Raw genomic sequence first — 19,457 nt, 5'->3', positions numbered from 1 at the left:
TTTTTTGGCTACTAGGACACGCTGAATTGTGAGGGATGCTAGATTAAACCAACCTATATATTTTGAAAATGTCTTGACTTCAAAATTTAAGTCAAAAGGTGTGTTACTTTGGGAAGAGGTTATGTTTTTATTTTCACAGGAAATGAGAGGCTGTGGATTCATTCTGGGCTAAAGAAAATCAGGTTTGATTGAGGAAGACCTGAAAATTGTGACTACAAACATAAGGAAATAAACCTGGAAAACCCACAAAACACATAATGTATATTTTACCTGCTCAAACATAAAACAGAAAATCACCTTTGGCTGAACTGTCTACAATGCACAGTCTATACTTGTATTAACACAGATATGTATGTTACCTTTAAAACTTTATGTATTTCTGGTTTCCTTAAACCAGACACCAATGAAAACAGATGGCTCAGGTGATCCAGCATCCAGAACACTTCAAGGCTGCTGACTGAGATGATCCAGCATCACAGAATACTCTAGCCAAGACCTAACAATTATCCTGATTTTCTCAAGGTTCTTCCAAATATTACCAGTGCCCCCAAACAACAGGAAGTAGTCTAGAGAATGATGCCCACATTCTCAAAAGATGGGTTGTGGATATTTATTATTATTTAAGGGGCGTTGGTTACAAGTTGTTATGGGTAATGGTCAGGTAAAAAGCTAAACAAAGGAGATTAGATTCAGGGATCTCTTTCTGAAAAGAAAAGGGGAAAAATAGTAATGATAGGTTAAAAGGGTAGGTTATTGAATCTACTTTAGTAAAAAACTATTAATCTCAAAATATTTTACATTAGTATGACTTTTGGTTTATTAATATAAATTTAAAGTTGTTTTTGCTATACTGAATGTATGTTTCTACTCTTGTTTGGGGTATTGCGTTTATGTAACTAATTTAAAAATGTAATGTATAATTAAGAAACACAGGTTAGTAGTTAATCATCTATAACAGTCAAACTTATAGTCATGTTAGGTATGTTTTCAAGGTCATACACAGGATATATTTAGATAGACAGATGGTTTTCAAACACTTCAAAGACCTGCAGAATATGGCATTTAATATATTTAATAACCTAAGGCTTTTCGTGACAGTGAGACATGTCTGCTTTTGGCATCACCGATCTACTTCAGAGAAGATGATGAGGCATAGAAGAAACTCCGTACGGAGTTTGTTTTCTTTATGGCAAAAGCTAGTCATCTGGGCAAAGAAATTGCCCTTTCCTCAACTGCTGACAGTTCCTGTCCAAACTGGACCAAAAGGATGCAAAAGAAAGCAACTGCCAAACTTTGCCAAGATAAGGTAGGACAGTCCTTCAAAATTCTCTGCTTCTCGGAAAAGTCTGTCAGATATCATAGGCCTGCAGGCCAAAGATGGATGCCCCAACATTACAAAGGACTTAGGGTGAATGTCCAGGCAGACAGATGTCCCTGTTGTTAGATAACATTTCATCCTTCTGGGGTCTTTGATGGAGTTAAAGACTAATTAATTAGACTTAAAGTTTTCCTTAGTTACAATAAAAAGTAAATTAGGTATAAAACTTTAAACTCACAAAGATAAGATGAATAATAGAATATTTTCTCTACATTTGCCAAATACAAATAGACTGGATATTGTAACTGTAATTCCTACTTGATAACTGTTTTTGCTGTGTATAATTTTATATGTTAAAGTTAAAACCTTCCTTTTTAATTAGACAAAAAGGTGAGATGCTGTTGAATAATTCTTTTGCATAGTGTAAAGATTTGTCACTTGAATTGATTTAAGAAAAGGCTGACTAGCCTGTATCTAGGCAGGAAGTATAGGCGGAACAACCAAACAGGACTATGGGAAGAAGAAGGGTGGAGTCAGAGAGTCACCAGCCAGACACAGAGGGAGCAGACCATGTACAAAATGAGTTAACAATCCATTAGCCATGTGGTAGAACTTAGATAAGAAATAGGGGTTAATTTTAAGTTGTAAGAGCTAGTTGGTAATAAGCCTGAGCTACGGGCCAAGCATTTATAATTAGTATTAAGCCTCAGTGTGTTTATTTTGGAGCTGTTGATGGGATAGGAAAACTCCACCAACAATTTTCTACTTCATTTTTTTCCCCTGTATAAAGTGGCATCAAAGGGTGAACCTTTTCATTTGACTTCAAAGATCTGACCCGTAAGTGACCCAGGTTATATCTATCTCCATAGTGAACGTGCCTTTTAGAAAGAGCTTTCAATAAAGGATGGAAAACTTTAAACACTGGTGAACATTCATGTGGGAGAACGGACCCCCTGAGTTCTAGAAAACACCCCTGGATCCGACCATTTTCAAAGGCTCACAGTTTACAGAGGCCTCATTCCACAATACATCACCAGTTCAGTCTCCTACCCCTTGGCTCTGGTGGCCCCATTCCCGATTTGTACTAGATGGGCGAGGAGGCCAAGCGGCTGCTAGAGAGGGAACGAGTGTGTGTTGAAGGTAACAGGTTCCCGCGTTCACTCCTTTTTCAGGCTGTTCAGTTCAGTGTACCTCATGGGGTTTGGGAGGCTCCTCTCTGATATGAGGATTGCTCAGACATATGACGTGTGTGTGTGTGTGTGTGTGTGTGTGTGTGTGTGTGTTTGCTGTCTTTAGTTTCAAATGGAATAAAGGATTAACATTTTAAAATCTTCAAAACCTAATTTCACCTGAGAGGCATAAATTTCCCTGTCAACTCAGCATGGTGTCCCTATCTCAAACACATTAAGGGACACAAAGCCAGCCACATAGAACTGTTTCTACCAACTAACATTAGACACACACACAGAACAAGCAAGGTATTCAGGCAACTGACAGTAGCCCAGGTGTGTATGTGTGCATATACACGTCTTGTGTGTAGGTATATATAATTGATTCCATATAGACATATGATTTAATACATACTACTGATTTTTAGATTTACTTCTATTTCTAATCATGAATATGTGTGTGGATATGTGAGTACGGGCATGTGAGTATGTCAGATCCCCCTTGAGCTGGAGTTACAGCTGGCTGTGAGGCACCATATGTGCTGTGGGATGTTCTGTATGTCCTGTGGGAGCCTCATGGCTTTACCCAGCAGGTCCGAATAGAGGATGATTAGGACCATGGGCCTGAGTGCAGGTGTCTGAGATGGTTGCACTTGGCTGTGCTGGGGGATGGTCTGTATGTCAAATTGCTCTGATTGGTCAATAAATAAAACCTGATTGGCCGTGGCTAGGCAGGAAGTATAGGCGGGACTAACAGAGAGGAGAAATAAAAGAACAGGAAGGCAGGAGTCACTGCCAGCCGCCACCCTGACATGCAGCATGAAAAGATGCCGGTAAGCCACGAGCTGCGTGGCAGGGTATAGATTAATGGAAATGGATTAATTTAAGCTACAAGAACAGTTAGTAAAAACCCTGCCACGGCCATACAGTTTGTACGCAATATAAGTCTGTGTTTACTTGGTTGGGTCTGAGCGGCTGTGGGACTGGCGAGTGACAAAGATTTGTCCTGACTGTGGGCAAGGCAGGAAAACTCGAGCTACACCATATGGGAGCTGGGGATCCACAAGAGCAGTGTGCGTTCTAACAGCTGAGCCATCTCTCCAGCCCTGAGTGTGTGTACTGCTTAAAAAACGACAGTCTGACCAGTGCTCCCATTTACCACCCTAACAGAAACGTCCATTCAATGCCCTGTCTGGACGCCGGCTGGGCTGCCAGTTCCCTCACTGAGAACAAGACAGCATTGACTTGAACAAAGGCAGGACACTCCTTCCCGCAGAGTGCTAGGTGAGCTGCCTGAGAAAGGAGGTTTCTCCTCTTGGGTAGTCTGAGGCAAAGGAGTGTGAGAGTCACCTCCCCCTCAGGATGCCTGGAGGGCTCTCAGCTTCGGCTGGTGATTGTTCCGGCCAATGGACTCACATCCACACTGCCAGGGTAGAGCCCACTGAACAGAAGGGCCCCCACCCCATTTCATCATTGCGGGGCTTTCTCTAGGAGCCCCACCTTCCTGCTGACATGCAAATGGCCCTAACTTCCTGTCACCATGACAGACAGGGTGGACACTGAGAAGTAAGCTTCAACTGTCAAATGAAGGATGAGGCCAGGATTTAATTGTGTGCTGGGTTTCTTCCCCCAACTGGACACAAGCTGGAGTCATCGGGGAAGAGGAACCTCATTTGAAGAACTGCCCCCATCAAATCGGTAGGTGGGAAAGTCTTTGGGGGCATTTTCTTGATTCATGATTGATATGGAAGGACTCAGCCCACTGTGCCCACTGCGGGTGGTACCACCCCTGGGCAGGTGGGCCTGGGCTGTATTGAAAAAGCAAACTGAGCAAGCCAGTGAGGACCATTCAGATCCTTCCTCCGGATTCCTTCTTGAGTTCCTGCCCTGACATTGCTAAAGCATGGACTGTGATCGGGATGTGTAAGCCAGATAAACCCTCTCCTCCCCAAATTGTTTTAGGTCAGTCTTTAATCACATCAATAGAAAAGTAGCTCGGATAAATGGATTCAGGTCCCTGAAGCATCCAGCATGGAGTCTGGCCGGGTCAAAGCCACCCCTCACTGGTGTCACTGATGGTTAAATGCAAGGTCCTGCTAAAGAGCCTTAGAGCGTGAGGCTAGGTGGAATGGTGTCTTAGTCAGTGTTCTGCGGCTGTGAGGAGACACCATGACCGTAGCAACTCTTAGATTGGGGTGGCTTACAGTTCTGAAGGTTCAGTCCATTATCATCATGGCAGGAAGCATGGTGGCGGGCAGGAAGCATGGTGGCGGGCAGGCAGACGTGGTGCTGGAGAAGGAGCTGAGAGTTCTACATCCTGATCCGCAGCAGCAGGAGACTGTGTGCCACACTGGGCACAGCTTGAGCATATGAGACCTCAAAGCCCGCCTCCATAGTAGCACACTGCCTCCAACAAGGCCACACCCACTCCAACGAAGCCACACCTCCTAACAGTGCCACGCCCTATGGGCCAAGCATTTAAACACATTCAAACACAGGGGCCATTCCTATTCAAACCACCACAAACGGCGACAAAGGAGAAAAGCAAAAACCACATGGAGCCCAGGTGATGTCACAATGAACCCTTCCATGCAATCCTGAACAGGGCCAGAGTAACAGCATGCAAAATTGTGACTGTAGGCTTCTATGATCACCAGATAGAGCAAACTTCAGATAGAGCATTTCCTCATGGTAGCGCTGAACAAGGCAGCTAGCTCTGGAACAGCATGGGCTGACTGGCCTTGGGTCCTGCTGTTGGCGGATCTTCCCACGTTGGGGATTAACCCCTCCAGGTCTCATTCCCTCATCTGAAAAATGGGATTCACACCAGACTACACTCCTAGGCTAGTGTGAGGCTTACACAGGAAGACTCAGTCATGACTTGACACTCTGTAGATCGCACACTGACTAGGAACTGGGACAATCCCCATTGATGATACCATGGCAAACAAGTGCTGAGTGTTCGCTCTGTGCTGGGCACTTCACTGACTACTCTGGGGAATGGGTCACTGAGCTCACAGCTCGGAGAAGCAGGCAGGACTCCGAGTTCACGCTCTTGTTTTCTAGATGCACCTGAGAGGATTGTTATGAGCTGTGTGTGAAGTAACCCCCGCCCCACAAGGCTCTTGGATGCCAGTGGATGGGCTTTGTGGAAGTGGCTGGGTCCCAAGGGCTCTGGCTTCACCCATGGATTCATCCCTTGATGCATTCATACTATGTTGGCATTCCTGAGAGAGACGGTAAACGTAGGCTGTGGGGCCAGCTAGAGGCCCCTGTTGCTAGAGTTTTCCTGCCTGGCCCACAGTCAGGACAAATCTCTCTCACCCGCCAGTCCCACAGCCACTCAGACCCAACCAAGTAAACACAGAGACTTATATTGCTTACAAACTGTATGGCCATGGCAGGCTTCTTGCTAACTGTTCTTATCTTAAATTAACCCATTTCTATAAATCTATACCTTGCCATGTGGCTCGTGGCTTACCGGCATCTTCACATGCGGCTTGTCATGGTGGCGGCCGGCAGTGTCTCTGACTCAGCCTTCCACTTCCCAGAATTCTTCTCCTCCTTGTCCCGCCTATACTTCCTCCTGCCTGACTACTGACCAATCAGTGTTTTATTTACTAACCAATCAGAGCAACACACTTGCCATACAGAACATCACACAGCAGGCCCCCTCTCTGCTTCCTCTGTCCCGGCTGATTGTGTCACCGTGACATTTTTGCACACCACCACGTGCCCCGTAGCTATGGAGCCAGCCAATCACGGACTGAAGTCTCTGAGATCACGAGTAAGCTTGCCTCTTATGCCATCTTCTTGAGTATTTTGTATGTGATAAAAGGCTGACCACGCAATCAACACAAATCCATGTGCATCTCAAAGGCTTGCTTGTTATTGCCAGGGTTGTTCCATCCTAAGCCAGGGTTTTTTTTTTTTTTACAACTTTAGCACAAGTTAGAGCCACAAGTGGGCATGGCAGGGGTGGGGGGGTAGGGGGGTGGGGTAAAACAGATTGGCTGCTCCCACGTTCCATAGGTTTGTGGTTGGTTTCTCATTAAGTAGGTTAGAAGCAAGACCTAAGAGTCTACATTTCTAGCTGTTTCCATGCGCTGCTGCTGGGTGGGCCAGAACATTCTGACATTCACTCTGGAGTCTATGGCTCTACCACCCTGAACTTGTCTAATCTCATAAGCTAAGCAGGGCTGTGCCTGCTTAGTGCTTGGGTGGGAGATTTATTGTTTGTTATAAGCAAGACACTAAAATGACCGCTCTGTGGACCTTGTGAAGCACAGGCATTAGTTAATCCGGTTGGTTTGTGGATTAGCTGGGGTGGACCATGAGATTCTTTATCTCAGAGAGGCCTTTGGGTGAGGCTATTATTGCTCACTCAGCTGGAAGACCCAGAGAATTCTTCCTCCTATGGCATGCTTCAGGAAGGCTGCTTAAACACAAGAAACTGGCTGGGTCCCGCCATGGCTGGGAAATGGTCTGTGTGCGTCTCCCACTCTCATGACTCAGAAGCTTGCTCCCGAGTTTGGCAATGTCAGGACGGTGAAGCGTCTCCAAGTGGGATTATGTAATAGGGTCAGTGTGGGCATCACCCGAAGAAAAGGTTCATGTTGGTGTCAAGGGGTGGATTTGTTTTCTCAGGAACAGGTGTGTATGTGTGTGTGCCAGTGTGTGTGTGTGTGTGTGTGTGTGTGTGTGTGTGTGTGTGTGTGTGTGTGTGCATGGAGATCAGAGGACACAGTGTCTTTCTTCAGGTGCTGGCCATCTTCTTCTTTGGCATTTGCTTGGACTTTGTCAAGCAGGCTAGCCTGGCTGGCCTCGGAGCCTTTGGGGTCTGCCTGTTTCAGCCGGTGCTGGGATCATAATGACACCACACCCTGCTTTTTTTTTTTTTTTTTTTTTTTTTTAAGCTTAGATTTTGAGGCTAACTCCAGTCTTCACACCTGTAGACAAACATTTCACTAGTAGGTAGCTATCTCCCCATGCCCCAGAATGGGGTGTTGTAAAGCAACTGTCTAAAACTTCCAAACACTTTGCCAGGCAAAGAAGCTCCAGGTTAGACGCTCCTCAGCACGCAGTGTGACGGCAGCGCCCCCTGCAGGCCTCTCTGCCCATGTGCGCCCTCCCCTCTTAAGAAACGGAGCTCTCTGCTCAGCACCTGCCTCCCCAGCACCTGCCTCACCCTTTCTAACCACTGCCACCACCCTGAACTCTGACATCTGCTTCTTCAGCCCAGTGAGCTGGCCACCGTCCACAGTCCCTGCGAGCGACCACATCTGAAGAACGGCCCTCAGCAGAGAGCCGAGAGCAAGGTGGGATTTGCTGCGTATCTTTTCTGTCAGATCCTTGGAGATCGCCGCCTCCCATGTTCTGTCTACTTCATAACTGTGTACCACAGGCTTCGCAGGAGCAGCTACTGTATCACAGCTGGAAGTTTGGAAGGCAGTGCCTGGGCAGTCTGTGAAAGCACCCAGGTGACCTTAACCTGCTTATACCTCGTCCCCTCAGGGTTCCTGGCTAAGAACTGAGGGCCTAGAAAGAGGCATGCAGGTGGATGCCTGAGGACATCTCAGCACAGTGCCTTTTGTGTTTACAAGGCATAATTCATCTAGTCCCTGCTCAGACTCTGGAGATTGGTTCTGCTTTCTAGGTAGACCTGCCTATAAAGAGATGTTTTTTTCTGATCACAAGTTAATAAACTGGCCATTTGAATTTTTTTTTTAATCAGGCTCCAGCCAATATAGTTAAGGCATTTCCCTGGAAGCTAGAGACATTCTTGATATACTAAAAAGCAAATTTTAAAAATCTAAAGCACAGTGAATTTGCTATTCAATGCCCACATTTATCTCTCAGCCTGGTCTCTCAGGATGGTGCTGGAACCATCATTCCGATTGGTTATGCTCTGACCACTGTCGTCAGCAGAAGCCTTTAAAAATATATTGTTACTATATTTTAATTATGTGCATATATGTGTCTGTGTGTAGGCATATGCATGTGAGTGCAGTTGCCTAAGGAGGCCAGAAGAGGGCATCAGATCTTCTGGAGCTGGGGTTACAGGTGGTTGTGAGCCACCCAATGTGGGAGCCAGGAACTGAACTCAGGTCCTCTGCAAGAGCAGAGTATACTCTTAACCACTGAGCCACCTCCAGCCCCAGCAAGTCTTTTAAGAGACTTGAGGATCTTTCTTCCTTTCTTTCTCTTTCTTTCTTTCTTTCTTTCTTTCTTTCTTTCTTTCTTTCTTTCTTTCTTTCTTTCTTTCTTTCTTTCTTTCTTCATACTGGGGTGACTGCAGTAATTCTGCTATACAAGTGCTCTATAACTAAGCCACATCCACAGCCCAAGGAGTTCTGGGGCTTTAGCTAGATTATTGAAGAAGTTAGTTAAGTCTTCATGGTTACTTGCGATGCAAAAATTGGTCTAGCTATCATTGTCTTCAATAGAAATAATTTCTCCCAAAGCACATATCTGGCTGAAAAAATAATTTTCATGAAAAAGGGTGACCTGAATGCATAGGCATACACTGTAATTTCTATTATTTTGTGCTAATTCTGCCACACTATACAAGTAAAGTAAACGATGGTACTCTTGAACATATAAAGTGGTCCTGGTGAATGACTGAGAAAAATCACAAGGGCATTAGATATGACAAGAAAAACACCAGCATTGGAGAATCTGCCTGGAGAAAAACATCTGTGTCTTAGATCCAAACACTAGGCCTGCCTTTCATGCAAGTAATTGAATGGTTATAATGAGCACACGCACATCCATCCTATGGACAAAACACAAGTGTCTTCATTATTTTTCCACTTGCCAGTACAGAGGTTAAGTCAATGACGTCATTAATGCCACCTTTGTAAAAGGTCAAGTGTACAGAAGAACTGTTTGTCAGGGACTCCTCAACTTCCTTTAGGCTCAGCAGTTTAGCACTTACCTGGCTTCCATATTCTCTAACACTCTAAGACCCCTACTGCCTCACTTCCTTGGATCTTAGTCACTGCTGTCTTTTGGTTATTGATAGAGATGGTTCCAGACCCCCCACCTCCCCACGCCGCAGCGATACCCAAATTCAAAGATGTTCAAGTCCCTTTTATGGATTGGTGGAGTATGAGCCTAGAACCTGTGTGCTTTATGCTGTACTGCATTGTTTAAGGACATTATCACGACAAGGAAAAAACTACATGTTCAGAACAGAAGAAAACTGTATACACTACCTTTGGTCTGCATTGGCTGAATCCGTGGATGTGAAACCCATGAATACAGAGAGACACCTGAACTTGCTCACATCTGACTCTGTCACATAAGCAGAGCCGTCGTTACACTCTTATTTGGCCATTCATGCCACAGCAAAGGGTTTGTCCCTTGCATTCAGTTAAGTTTATAAATTAGCAGGCAACAGTGAGCGGCCCATGTTCATTGTGCTCAGCCCTGGGCCAGAGGCTTCTGATGCACAGAATAGTATTTGATGCACAGTAAGAATATTTGTGTGTATGAGAGACTTGTGGCAGGAAGAGACTGTATACACAGAATTTATATGTGACTGCAATTTACAATGTGTGTGTATATATATATATATATATATATATTGCAAAATGTCTCTTAGCATGTTACAGGATATATATTATATAAATATATAATGTCCTTGCTTTTTATTAAAGTCCCTCAAGTACCTAGACCTTCCAACATGATGGCGGCCTGGTGTGGCCATGGAGGAGAGGGATGACAAGTCTTTATGGTGGTGTGATTTGGTGCCTCTAACCACAATTTCTTTACCATATTTAGGTGGTCATGGCATCACCTACCTTACCCATAGCTTATGGTTGTCATCAGGTTCAAATGAATGTGGGAAGCTTTTGTAAACTGTATACTGTTGTTTATAGACTAAATCCATGACGGCATCTGGCTCCACAATGTGAGAGGGTGTCCGTTCCCAAGGGGGTCTAGGGGCAGTTCTTGTTACCTGAGTAACAGTCAATTCAAGTTCATTAAGATTGAAATTTTTGTGTGAATGTGGTGCTGAGGATTGAACCCAGGTGTGGTGGTTTGAATGAGATTGGCTCCTAGAGGCTCATGATTGGTGCCGCCCCCCCCCCCCCCCCCCCGCCTGTTAGTGGAACGGTTTGGGAAGCATTAGGAGGTACAACTTTGCTGGAGTAAGTGTGTCACAAGTGATGGGCTTTGGGGTTTCAAAAGCCCACGTCAGTCAGTCTCAGTCACAGTCCCTCTCCTCCCCTCCCCTCCTCCCCTCCTTCCCTCCTTCCCTCCCCTCTTCCCCTCCTCCCCTCCTTCCCTCCCTCTTCCCCTCCTCCCCTCCCCTCCTCCCCTCCTCCCCTGCCCTCCTCCCCTCTCTGCCTGCTGCCTGAGGATCAGCATGCAAAGCTCTCAGCCACTGCTCCAGCGCCATGCGCCATGCCTGTCTGCTTCCCACCATGGGGATGACAGACTAACTCTGCAACTGTAAGCAAGCCCCCAACTCGTCAGCTTTCTTGTATAAGAGTCACCTCAGCCATGGTGTCTCTTCACAGCAACAGGACAGTAACTAACCTGCCAGGTCCTTGTACATGCGCCACATCCCATCCCTAACCCTGCAGACTCCATTAACATACACGGGAAAGCAAAACTCGCCTGAAGAGACTCAATATTTCATAAGATCCGAACACAAACATCGCCACAGAAAATGATTAGAATGTGCTAAGCATATAGATGCAACAAGATTTTATAAATATCGAAAAAGTATGTGACTGCCACGTGGAATAAATCAGTGTCTAAAAAAAGAGTTTAAGAGTGTGTGTGTGTGTGTGTAACTGTAGCTGTAATGTATTTTCCATGGCAACCAACCCAGTCTCTGAGAATTGGCAGGTTCAATATCACCGTGCATGGGTAGGCACCTGTTTGGGAGAGAAACCAAAATGACTTTGGAAAATGACATTTACTAGAATAAAATTTAATCAGAGTGGCTGAGATCATTGCTTTGAATTTTTCCCATCTCATTTTCCTGCAAGAGGGGCAGGATTCCCAGACCTTGACATGGGCAGCGCAGCCTGCAAGAAAATTAATCTTTCTGAAACTCCATCAACAAGTTCAAATTGCTGACAGCGGACGGGACCTCTGGGAGCCAAAATTTCTGTTTTCAAATAACCTCCCCCTTCCCCATCTGATTACCCATGGAGTGCTTAGTATATTTTGGGTGTCTTCCCAAATTTTGTGGGGGCAGATTGACTGGGAAGATTCAACTATGATGACCAGAGAATTCGGCAACACAAATTTTGATGTGTTCTATTTTTATTTTCAAAACTAATTTTTCATTCCCTTGTTGACCAATGTGCTCTCTAGAAGTATGTTGTTAAGGGGCCGGTAAGGTGGTTTGCAAAGCACCCGAGTTCAGCTTCCAGCATCCCCGTTGGGTGGCTCCCAGTTGCCAATAACTCCAGCTCCAGGGGGAACTGGACCAGAGGCCTTTGGCATCTATGGGCATCTGCCCTCACATGCGTACACCCTCAGTCACACATCTTGAGATTCTTCACGTGAGTGGAGGCCCCTAAGTGAGGAAGCTCCTCAGTCTACAGTAGGCAGTTCCCAACTGCATACATCTCCCCCAGTGCCTCTAACACTCTCCCATATCTGGCTTGGCTTCTAGTCAAAACTTACTTCTTCAGAGTGCTCACTGACTGTCAAAGTTCACTGTCCATATGTTTATTATTATAAACATCGGGGAGATTAAAAACCTACCCAAGACTTGCTCTCAATATTTTCTTTCTGCTGCTCCAGATGATTCTGGAAGGTACCAGACCAGAGGATCACCTATAAGCACCGACTCTGTGTGCTAGACACCACTGTTGTGTTTATTCAAGCCAAGGGTGAGGATGATGGATGGAAGCTTTTTAACAGCTATCAGTAGAATTTGGGGCAGTAATTTTATGAGTTATGGAAAAGGTTAGGCAGCCACCGTTAGACTGGAGATGGCCAATTCTACCCTAAAAATCTATAACATTTGAGTTATTCCTGCTCTTGGCAAGTTCTCTACTCTGTCTGGATTCCCAGTTTTTTAGAGATTCCATCTCTCCAGCCCCTCTCTTTCCTTCTGGTCCCCGCCTCCTGTGGCTCCTGCGGCAGTCAGCTGCTATGGAGTGTAAAGATTGCCAGGACTGCTCCTGAAGAGAAAGGCTTTTCCCTCTGGACCCCTCGGAAGTCAGCGGGAAGGCTTTGCTGTCTTCTTTAACCACAGCTCTAGAATTCTTGGGCTGACAATGGGTCCCCAACATCCCTCCTTCCGCCTTTGTTCTGTCACAGTCTCCACGGTGGAGTGAGAACTGGCTGGCAGAGCTGAGCGTCGCCTGGGATAAATGCTGGCCTGAATGGACCAGCCATGGTACTGCCAGAGACTTCTGCTTTTTCTCTGCTGGGTTTGTTTTGGATTTTTGTTTTTTTGTTTTTTTTTTCTGGCTTTTTTTCCTAATGGACAGGTGAATCCCGCTTCTGTTAACACTAATACAGAATCAGATGACTTAAACTCAAAGCCAGGACAAATCTGACTGCATCCAGAAGTTTCCGGAGATCGCTAAAGGCAGTGCCACTGGGCTTGGTACAGGCCACCCAAGTGCATCAGATGGCCATCCTCCAAGCCAAAGCCAGCTCAGGGGAGGGCAGACATCTCTCTGGGGAGAAATTCCACCTGGAGAGAACTCTGTTTTCTATCTTGGTACGCTAGCCGCCACACCTTGACGGAGCACTTCCCCAGCAGCTCCTTCTAGAATTGGCTTTCCATCGTATGAAGAGGAGCCCAAAGGTCAAAGAGGTCAAGCCCTCTTACCCTGTGACTCTCCGGAGCCCGGAAGCCTGGAACCAGCTGCAAACACACTCAGACTCGGGAGAAACACATTCAGAGGCTGGCTTCAGCATCTCAGGGTACTGGCTTGATATCTTCCACATGAAAACTCCATAGAGACTAAACACCTCAGTGCTTTCCCGACACCCATTAAGAATAAGGAGTCTGTTCATGGTATATGTCCTAACAGCTTGATGACTAGGTATGTTTTTTTTTTTTTTTTTTTTTTTCATAAATTTGACATGAGCTGGAGCCATCTGGGAAGAGGGAACCTCAACTGAGAAAATGCCTCCATCAGACTGGCTTGTGAGCAAGTCTGTGGGGTCATTTTCTGGATTAATGGTTGACACAGGAAGGCCCAGCCCACTGTGGGTTGTACCACCCCTAGGCAGGTGGGCCTAAGCTGTATAAGAAAGGTACTGAGCGTGAGCCGGAAGGAAGTAGTAAGCAACATTCCTCTCTGGTCTCTGCTTACGGAAGCTATGAGGCACGATGCACACTGGTCAGGGTCTCTCTGAAAGAAGAAGGGCTTAGGAGTCGCTTCAGGTCCTAGGCCCTCAAAGATCCACTCATCTTCACTCTCCACCCTCTTAGCCAGTGGGGAGGTGCCGCTAAGGCCAACAGTGTGTTCCTGCAGCCAACGCACAGGGCCCTGCAGGGCGTCTGAAAACCGCAAGGTCGATGCACCACTGGAATCTCGCTCCTTGACGTTTGTCCCACACTGGTCACGCTCCACTCCTCTCTCTGATATACCATATCTTGGAAAGCTGGGCTTTAGCTGTCGTGCTGATAAACAGCACAGAGTGACAGTCTCTGTGAACCAGGACACAAGGTGTGGCATTCTAAGGTTCGAGAGCTGTGCCAGCCAGCAGCTCGAGCATCTCTCTAGCAAGTGACCATGGCTGTTTGAGACAAAAACGCTGCTTCACCCCAATTTCAGCAACATTTCCCCCCCTCCCCCCCCCAATGGCCACTGAGTTGTCAGGACAAACAGTTTAAGTCACATCTGCTTCCTGCGTGTCACTGTGAAGTATCTCTTTGACCATGAGGTGGCTGTCACTATGAATCGGGACTTTGTGGGATCTCTCTCCACCCCTATGCCTCTGAGTTGCCTCCACAGTACTATGAGGGGTCATCTCGGGAGACTGGGTTGCGACTAAGGCAGGGACAAGATCCAGGGTTCACAGCTGTGCTCAGTCCCTGTCACCTGGGGACTGACCAGCGGGACAAATGTCCATCGCACTCACTGTTTGGCAGCTTTATTTGGAAAGAGAGGTCTCACAACCCTATCCCTCAGAGGGTAGGGGCTGGGTGAGCTGGAAGGGGAGGGAGCTTTGCAGTTAGAGTTGGAGAAGCAGAAATGTCTGTCTGATAATGCAGACTCCGTGGAAGAATGTTCTTTTAGTGGCTCCCATGGGGAGTCACCTGCAGGGAGGTCTCTCGGATGTATCAGTACAACAGCGCATCATCTGGGGACCCCAGGGCTCCTTCAGGGAATGGATGGCAAGACCTCCTCAAAGAGGAGTAAAAGCAGCTCCCGACCCAGCAAGGGTGGCCTCACCCTCGGCGGCTCCCGCAGGGCCTGTGGGTGGTCCGTGTGGTAAGACCCCAGGGTAGCAAATTAGAAGAGGTGGTGACAACTTCAGGGGAAGGGACTCAGTCTCCAGGAAACGGGGACAACAAAACGAGAGGGCGACACTTTTCCGGCAGGAGCCTGAAGGGAGCAGGGCGCCTGTCACTTCTCCATCTCTGGTGGCTGGTTTTCCACAGCTTTAGCACGGATCTCATGGGCCTCGGGTTCCTGGGCGCGCCCCTCACAAGCTCCACCACGGCTTGCCTAGCTGGCCCTTCTCACAGGGTTACTGTGTCTGGGTTAGTCCTCCAGCTCCTTCGTGGGTCAGGGAGCTGGGGTGGGAACCCTGCTGCTGTGGGTCCCACGCAGGTGGGGCAGGCATAGGATATCGCTATTTGTTGTGTTCTCACAGGACCCAGCTATCCTTGGAGAGGAGAAATAACCACTTCGGAGCCATTTCTATGCGAGAGGAAGCCACCAAGCCCACAGAGGAGGAACAACAAAATAAAAAAGAGAGAATGGGGAAACCTGCACTTGAAGCCTATTGCCTTGACTGCCCACTGCTCCCCTGAGAACCCACGGTCACTAGAGAAAGACGGACTGCTGACAATTTGCATAGCCAGACACCTGCTAACAGTGGCCTGGAGGGGTCAATGTCCTTTACTTAATGGAGGAGACCACACCTGCACGGGCAGGCTGTTCCCAAGGTCGCGTTAGGTAGAGGGGAGATGTGCATTTGTGGTTAGAACAGCAGGCCAGTGGAAAAGGACCACGGTTTGCTAACTGAGTCCTGGGGACACAGAGCGGTGGGTAGACAAGAGAGAAAAAGGGCCACATGGCGCAAGCCTGTAAATCTAGCTGCTCGAGAGACTGAGGTAAAAAGAGTCACACATTTTAGGCCAGTCTAGGCTGCAGAGTGAGTTCAAGGTCAGCCTGGGTAACTTAATGAGATCCAGTTTCGAATAAAACATTTTTACAGCGTCTGCAGCTCAGGAGTCCAGTGGCTGCTTGGCTTAAACAAAGCCCTGGGTTTAATCCCTAGTCCTGGAGAAAAAGGAAGGAAGAAGAAAGGGGTGGGTACGGTGGAGGGGGGGGGGCGTTAGGGGAGGTGTACAAGACATGGCAGACATGCCAGTCCCTCATCTAGAGAGGAAGCCTGTCTCCAATCACATTCCAGGGGTCTGGGGGTCATTCTTACTTTGACAAAGTCTCAGAGTATAAAAGATTACACATTTCAATATGATCCCCCGTTATATTGTTCCAGCCAGGCAGGTGTTTTTAAGCCTTTTGTTTTCACGGCAAGGTGCGTCCAGCTTCAGGAAGCCAATGCAACACCCACTTCACACAGCCCAGAATGGCTTTGGAGGTGCCCAGAGGGAGGGACGCTTGTCATAGCCCATGATAGAGACTGATGTGTGTGCTGCCGTCCGTGAAGAACATCCCAGGCCTGATTGGCCCCATTGCTAGCTGTGAGGCTCTAGCCAACCCATAGCCTCAGTCAGGACGGACCTGTAGGAATTATGGTTCCCTGTGAGGCTCTAGCCGACCACCACTGTGCTGGCAAAGATGCTTCACTGGTCTAGACAGGTTTGATTTGGCTTATTACAGGAGATACCGTGGGCTTTGTTACATATTCAAGGCACGGGGAAAAGACATCCTTCATGGTCTTTGCTAGAACACAGTCCAAGAAGGGAGTCCTGCGAGGGGAATTCCTCATGCCGGTAAAAAAACTCCAGGAAAACAAGACCTGAGTCTTGTGACCTCAGTTTCTTCAAAGACACGAACTGTTCTTGGGCTGTGTTTTTGTGCCCCTCCCAATGTGGGGGACAGGAGCGAGTTCACTTTAGATTACTCATCACAAGTGGCTATTGTTACTGTTTACATACCTCTATGGAAAAATACGCTTTTTGGAACGTGCAGCTTGTGATTGCATACAGCTCGAACTCATGAGAATTTTACCTCATGTCACCTTCCTTAACCCTCAGAGTATAAACGGTCTGAATAAAATCGGCTAGTGCATGAGACCACCTCATTTTTAGACTCCATTCTCCCAGGTCCCACTGCCTCTACATGGTGAACGGTCTTCATGTTAGATAACCTACTTACCCACTTCATCCCTGATGTTCGCAAGTTCGATCGACAGCTCTTTTTCTTTCGCAAGGGCACTTTCACTCTAAAAAAACCAAAACAAAACAGATACTGAGGGTCCCCTCATGAAGGTGAGGAACAATCTCCTTACATAAAAACCGACAGAACCAAGTCAGACTTGTTCATCTGCAGTATTAATATACAATACCATCCACAGCCATCCTTTCTCTGTATCACACGGTTACGTCATCCTGGAATAACTCTGAGTACATCTCTGTCCTACACATTAATGTGCTAGCATATATTATTATAGTCTACAAATTCTCATTTGATTTTTTATGATAGTGCTTCTTGACTATGAAAAAGCCCATGGTAACACACACACACACACACACACACACACACACACACACACACACACACGCTTATTTTTTTAAAAAACCAACTATTTCCTTAAGCTTACTCTTTTGCCCATAACTAGTTAGTTATCTAATGAATAACGAAACTCAGAGCAGAAGCCCTGGCATGCAACATTTCTCTCCCAAAACCCAACAGTGAGGTTTCCATGAGTTTCGACCACTCTGGACATTACCATAAGGCATTGGAGGTACTGTACATTTGGAGTATTATTTAGAGCAAAGGCCATTTGTAACTCGCTGGTCACTTGTTTTCACATCAACTATATTCTGTGATATAAAACAGTCAAGCACCTGAAGACACACTACATATTCAGTCTGCATTTATGACTCACCACAGATGGATTCTTAGGATTTACTGCTGATAATAAGGAAACACTACTCATCCATCAGAGACACTAGCTCTTCAGAGAAAGTCCCCGGCAGTCAACGGAATGTACTCAATAAAAACTGGTATCCAGAGGGACCTCCTTTGGCTACAGTGTTAACCAAACATGTAACATGGGTGTCTTCAAGGACCATTGTCTGTAGTCTGCATGTTCAGTGTCTCCCAAAGGTCTGTGTTAGAGACTTGATTCCCAGGGGCATGACCAGGAGGTGCTGCGACTCTTTTAAGGGATGGGGTCTAATGGGAGGTATTTAAGTCATTGGGAATGTGCCCTTTAGAAAGATTTCAGGACACTGGTCTTTTTTTCTTCCTAGCTATGAGGTAGAAGCTTGTTCTGTCTCCAGCTCCCAACTGGTTCCATCCAGTATGCCCTTCTGAGGCCAAAAGCAATGGCTCATCTGATCAAAGATTAGGACTTCTGAAGTTGAGCACTAACTACCCCTTTCTGTTCATAGGTTAATTATATCAGATATTTTATTACAGTGTTAGAAGACTAACTGTCACAGTGCTCCTTAATTACTGACACCCTTGCCTTTCATGACTGTGCTGCTTAGATTTTTGTCAACTTGACACAGACTAGGGGCACCTGGGAAGAGGGAACCTCAACAGAGGAATTCCTCCCATCAGATAGGCCTGTGGGTGTGTCTGTGGGGGCATTTTCTTGATTAATGATTGATGTGGAAGGGCCCAGTCCACTGTGGGTGGGGGACTCCCCTGGACATCTGGTCCTGCACTGTCTAAAGAAAGCAAACTGAGCAAGCCATGGGGAGCAAGCCAGTAAGCAGCATTCCTCCATGGTTCCTGCCTTAACTTCACTCGAGGAAAGGATGGGCTGTGATTGGGATATGAGCCAAGTCAACCCTGTCCTCCCCAAGCTGCCTTTGATCATGGTTTTTATCATCACAGCAGAGAGCCAACTCGGATAGTGGCTATTTGAAAAGCTAGTAGAAACAGAAAGAAAACCCAGCATTTTCGTCTCATTTAAGGTACCATGAGGTATAATAATGCACACAGATCATGTTGGCTCACTCTCCAAATGAAGAAGGGCTTAGGAGCAATTTCAGTCCATGGGCTTCCAAACCTCTACTCATCTGCATGCTCGATGGTGGGCCATGATGAGGACACGTAAGCCAAATTAAACCTTTTCCTCTCCAGGTTGGTTTGGTCAGTGTTTTATCACAGCGACAGAAAACCAAACCTCTCGCGACCCTGCTCTCCATGGGACTCGAGGCAGTTATCACAACTGTGCTTGTGAGTCAGCAGCATTTAGACAAGAGGACCTCAACCTATGGGTTGAGACCCTTTGGGAGTCGAATGACCCTTTCATGGGGGTCACCTGAGACCATCAGAAAACACAGATATTTATGTAACTATTCATAACAGCAGCAAAATTTACAGTTATGAAGTAGCAATGAAAACAATTTCATGGTCGGGGCTCACTACAACGTGAGGAACTGTATTAAAGGGGTCGGTCACAGCTTTAGGAAGGTTGAGAACCATTGATTTAGATTAAGGTCGTTTACTGTGGGCTCCCGGGAGAACCTCAGGTCATCCCAAAGGCCTTTCTTAAGCAATGTCATGACATTCGTAATGCTGGACTGAAACTCCGTTGTCATGATAGACAGCTGGAGACGTAGCTCAGTGGTCCAGTTGCTATTTGCCATGAGCAGGCTCGTG

General features: G+C 46.6%; 1 protein-coding gene and 1 long non-coding RNA gene across 4 annotated transcripts in view; one reads left to right on the top strand and one right to left on the bottom strand.

Moving 5' to 3' along the window:
* The window catches only part of Mtus2 (microtubule associated scaffold protein 2), a 249,149-nt gene that overhangs the window by 30,237 nt on the left and 199,455 nt on the right, over window positions 1–19,457 (bottom strand). For all 3 annotated transcript variants that reach the window (XM_028878051.2, XM_037198378.1, XM_028878052.2), the window contains one exon: window positions 16,995–17,061. In XM_028878051.2, the coding sequence (XP_028733884.1) occupies window positions 16,995–17,061 (67 nt within the window). The remainder of the gene's footprint in view (window positions 1–16,994; window positions 17,062–19,457) is intronic.
* On the top strand, window positions 12,675–15,427 carry LOC119086523. The gene is made up of 2 exons (XR_005089828.1): window positions 12,675–13,517; window positions 15,301–15,427. It is a non-coding gene; the product is annotated as an uncharacterized LOC119086523 (long non-coding RNA).

The sequence above is a fragment of the Peromyscus leucopus genome, chromosome 23 (assembly GCF_004664715.2).
Source record: "Peromyscus leucopus breed LL Stock chromosome 23, UCI_PerLeu_2.1, whole genome shotgun sequence".
In the NCBI taxonomy this organism is placed as follows: Eukaryota; Metazoa; Chordata; class Mammalia; order Rodentia; family Cricetidae; genus Peromyscus; species Peromyscus leucopus.
Note: the sequence above shows the minus strand (reverse complement) of the source record. Positions and strands in the feature narration are given on the sequence as shown.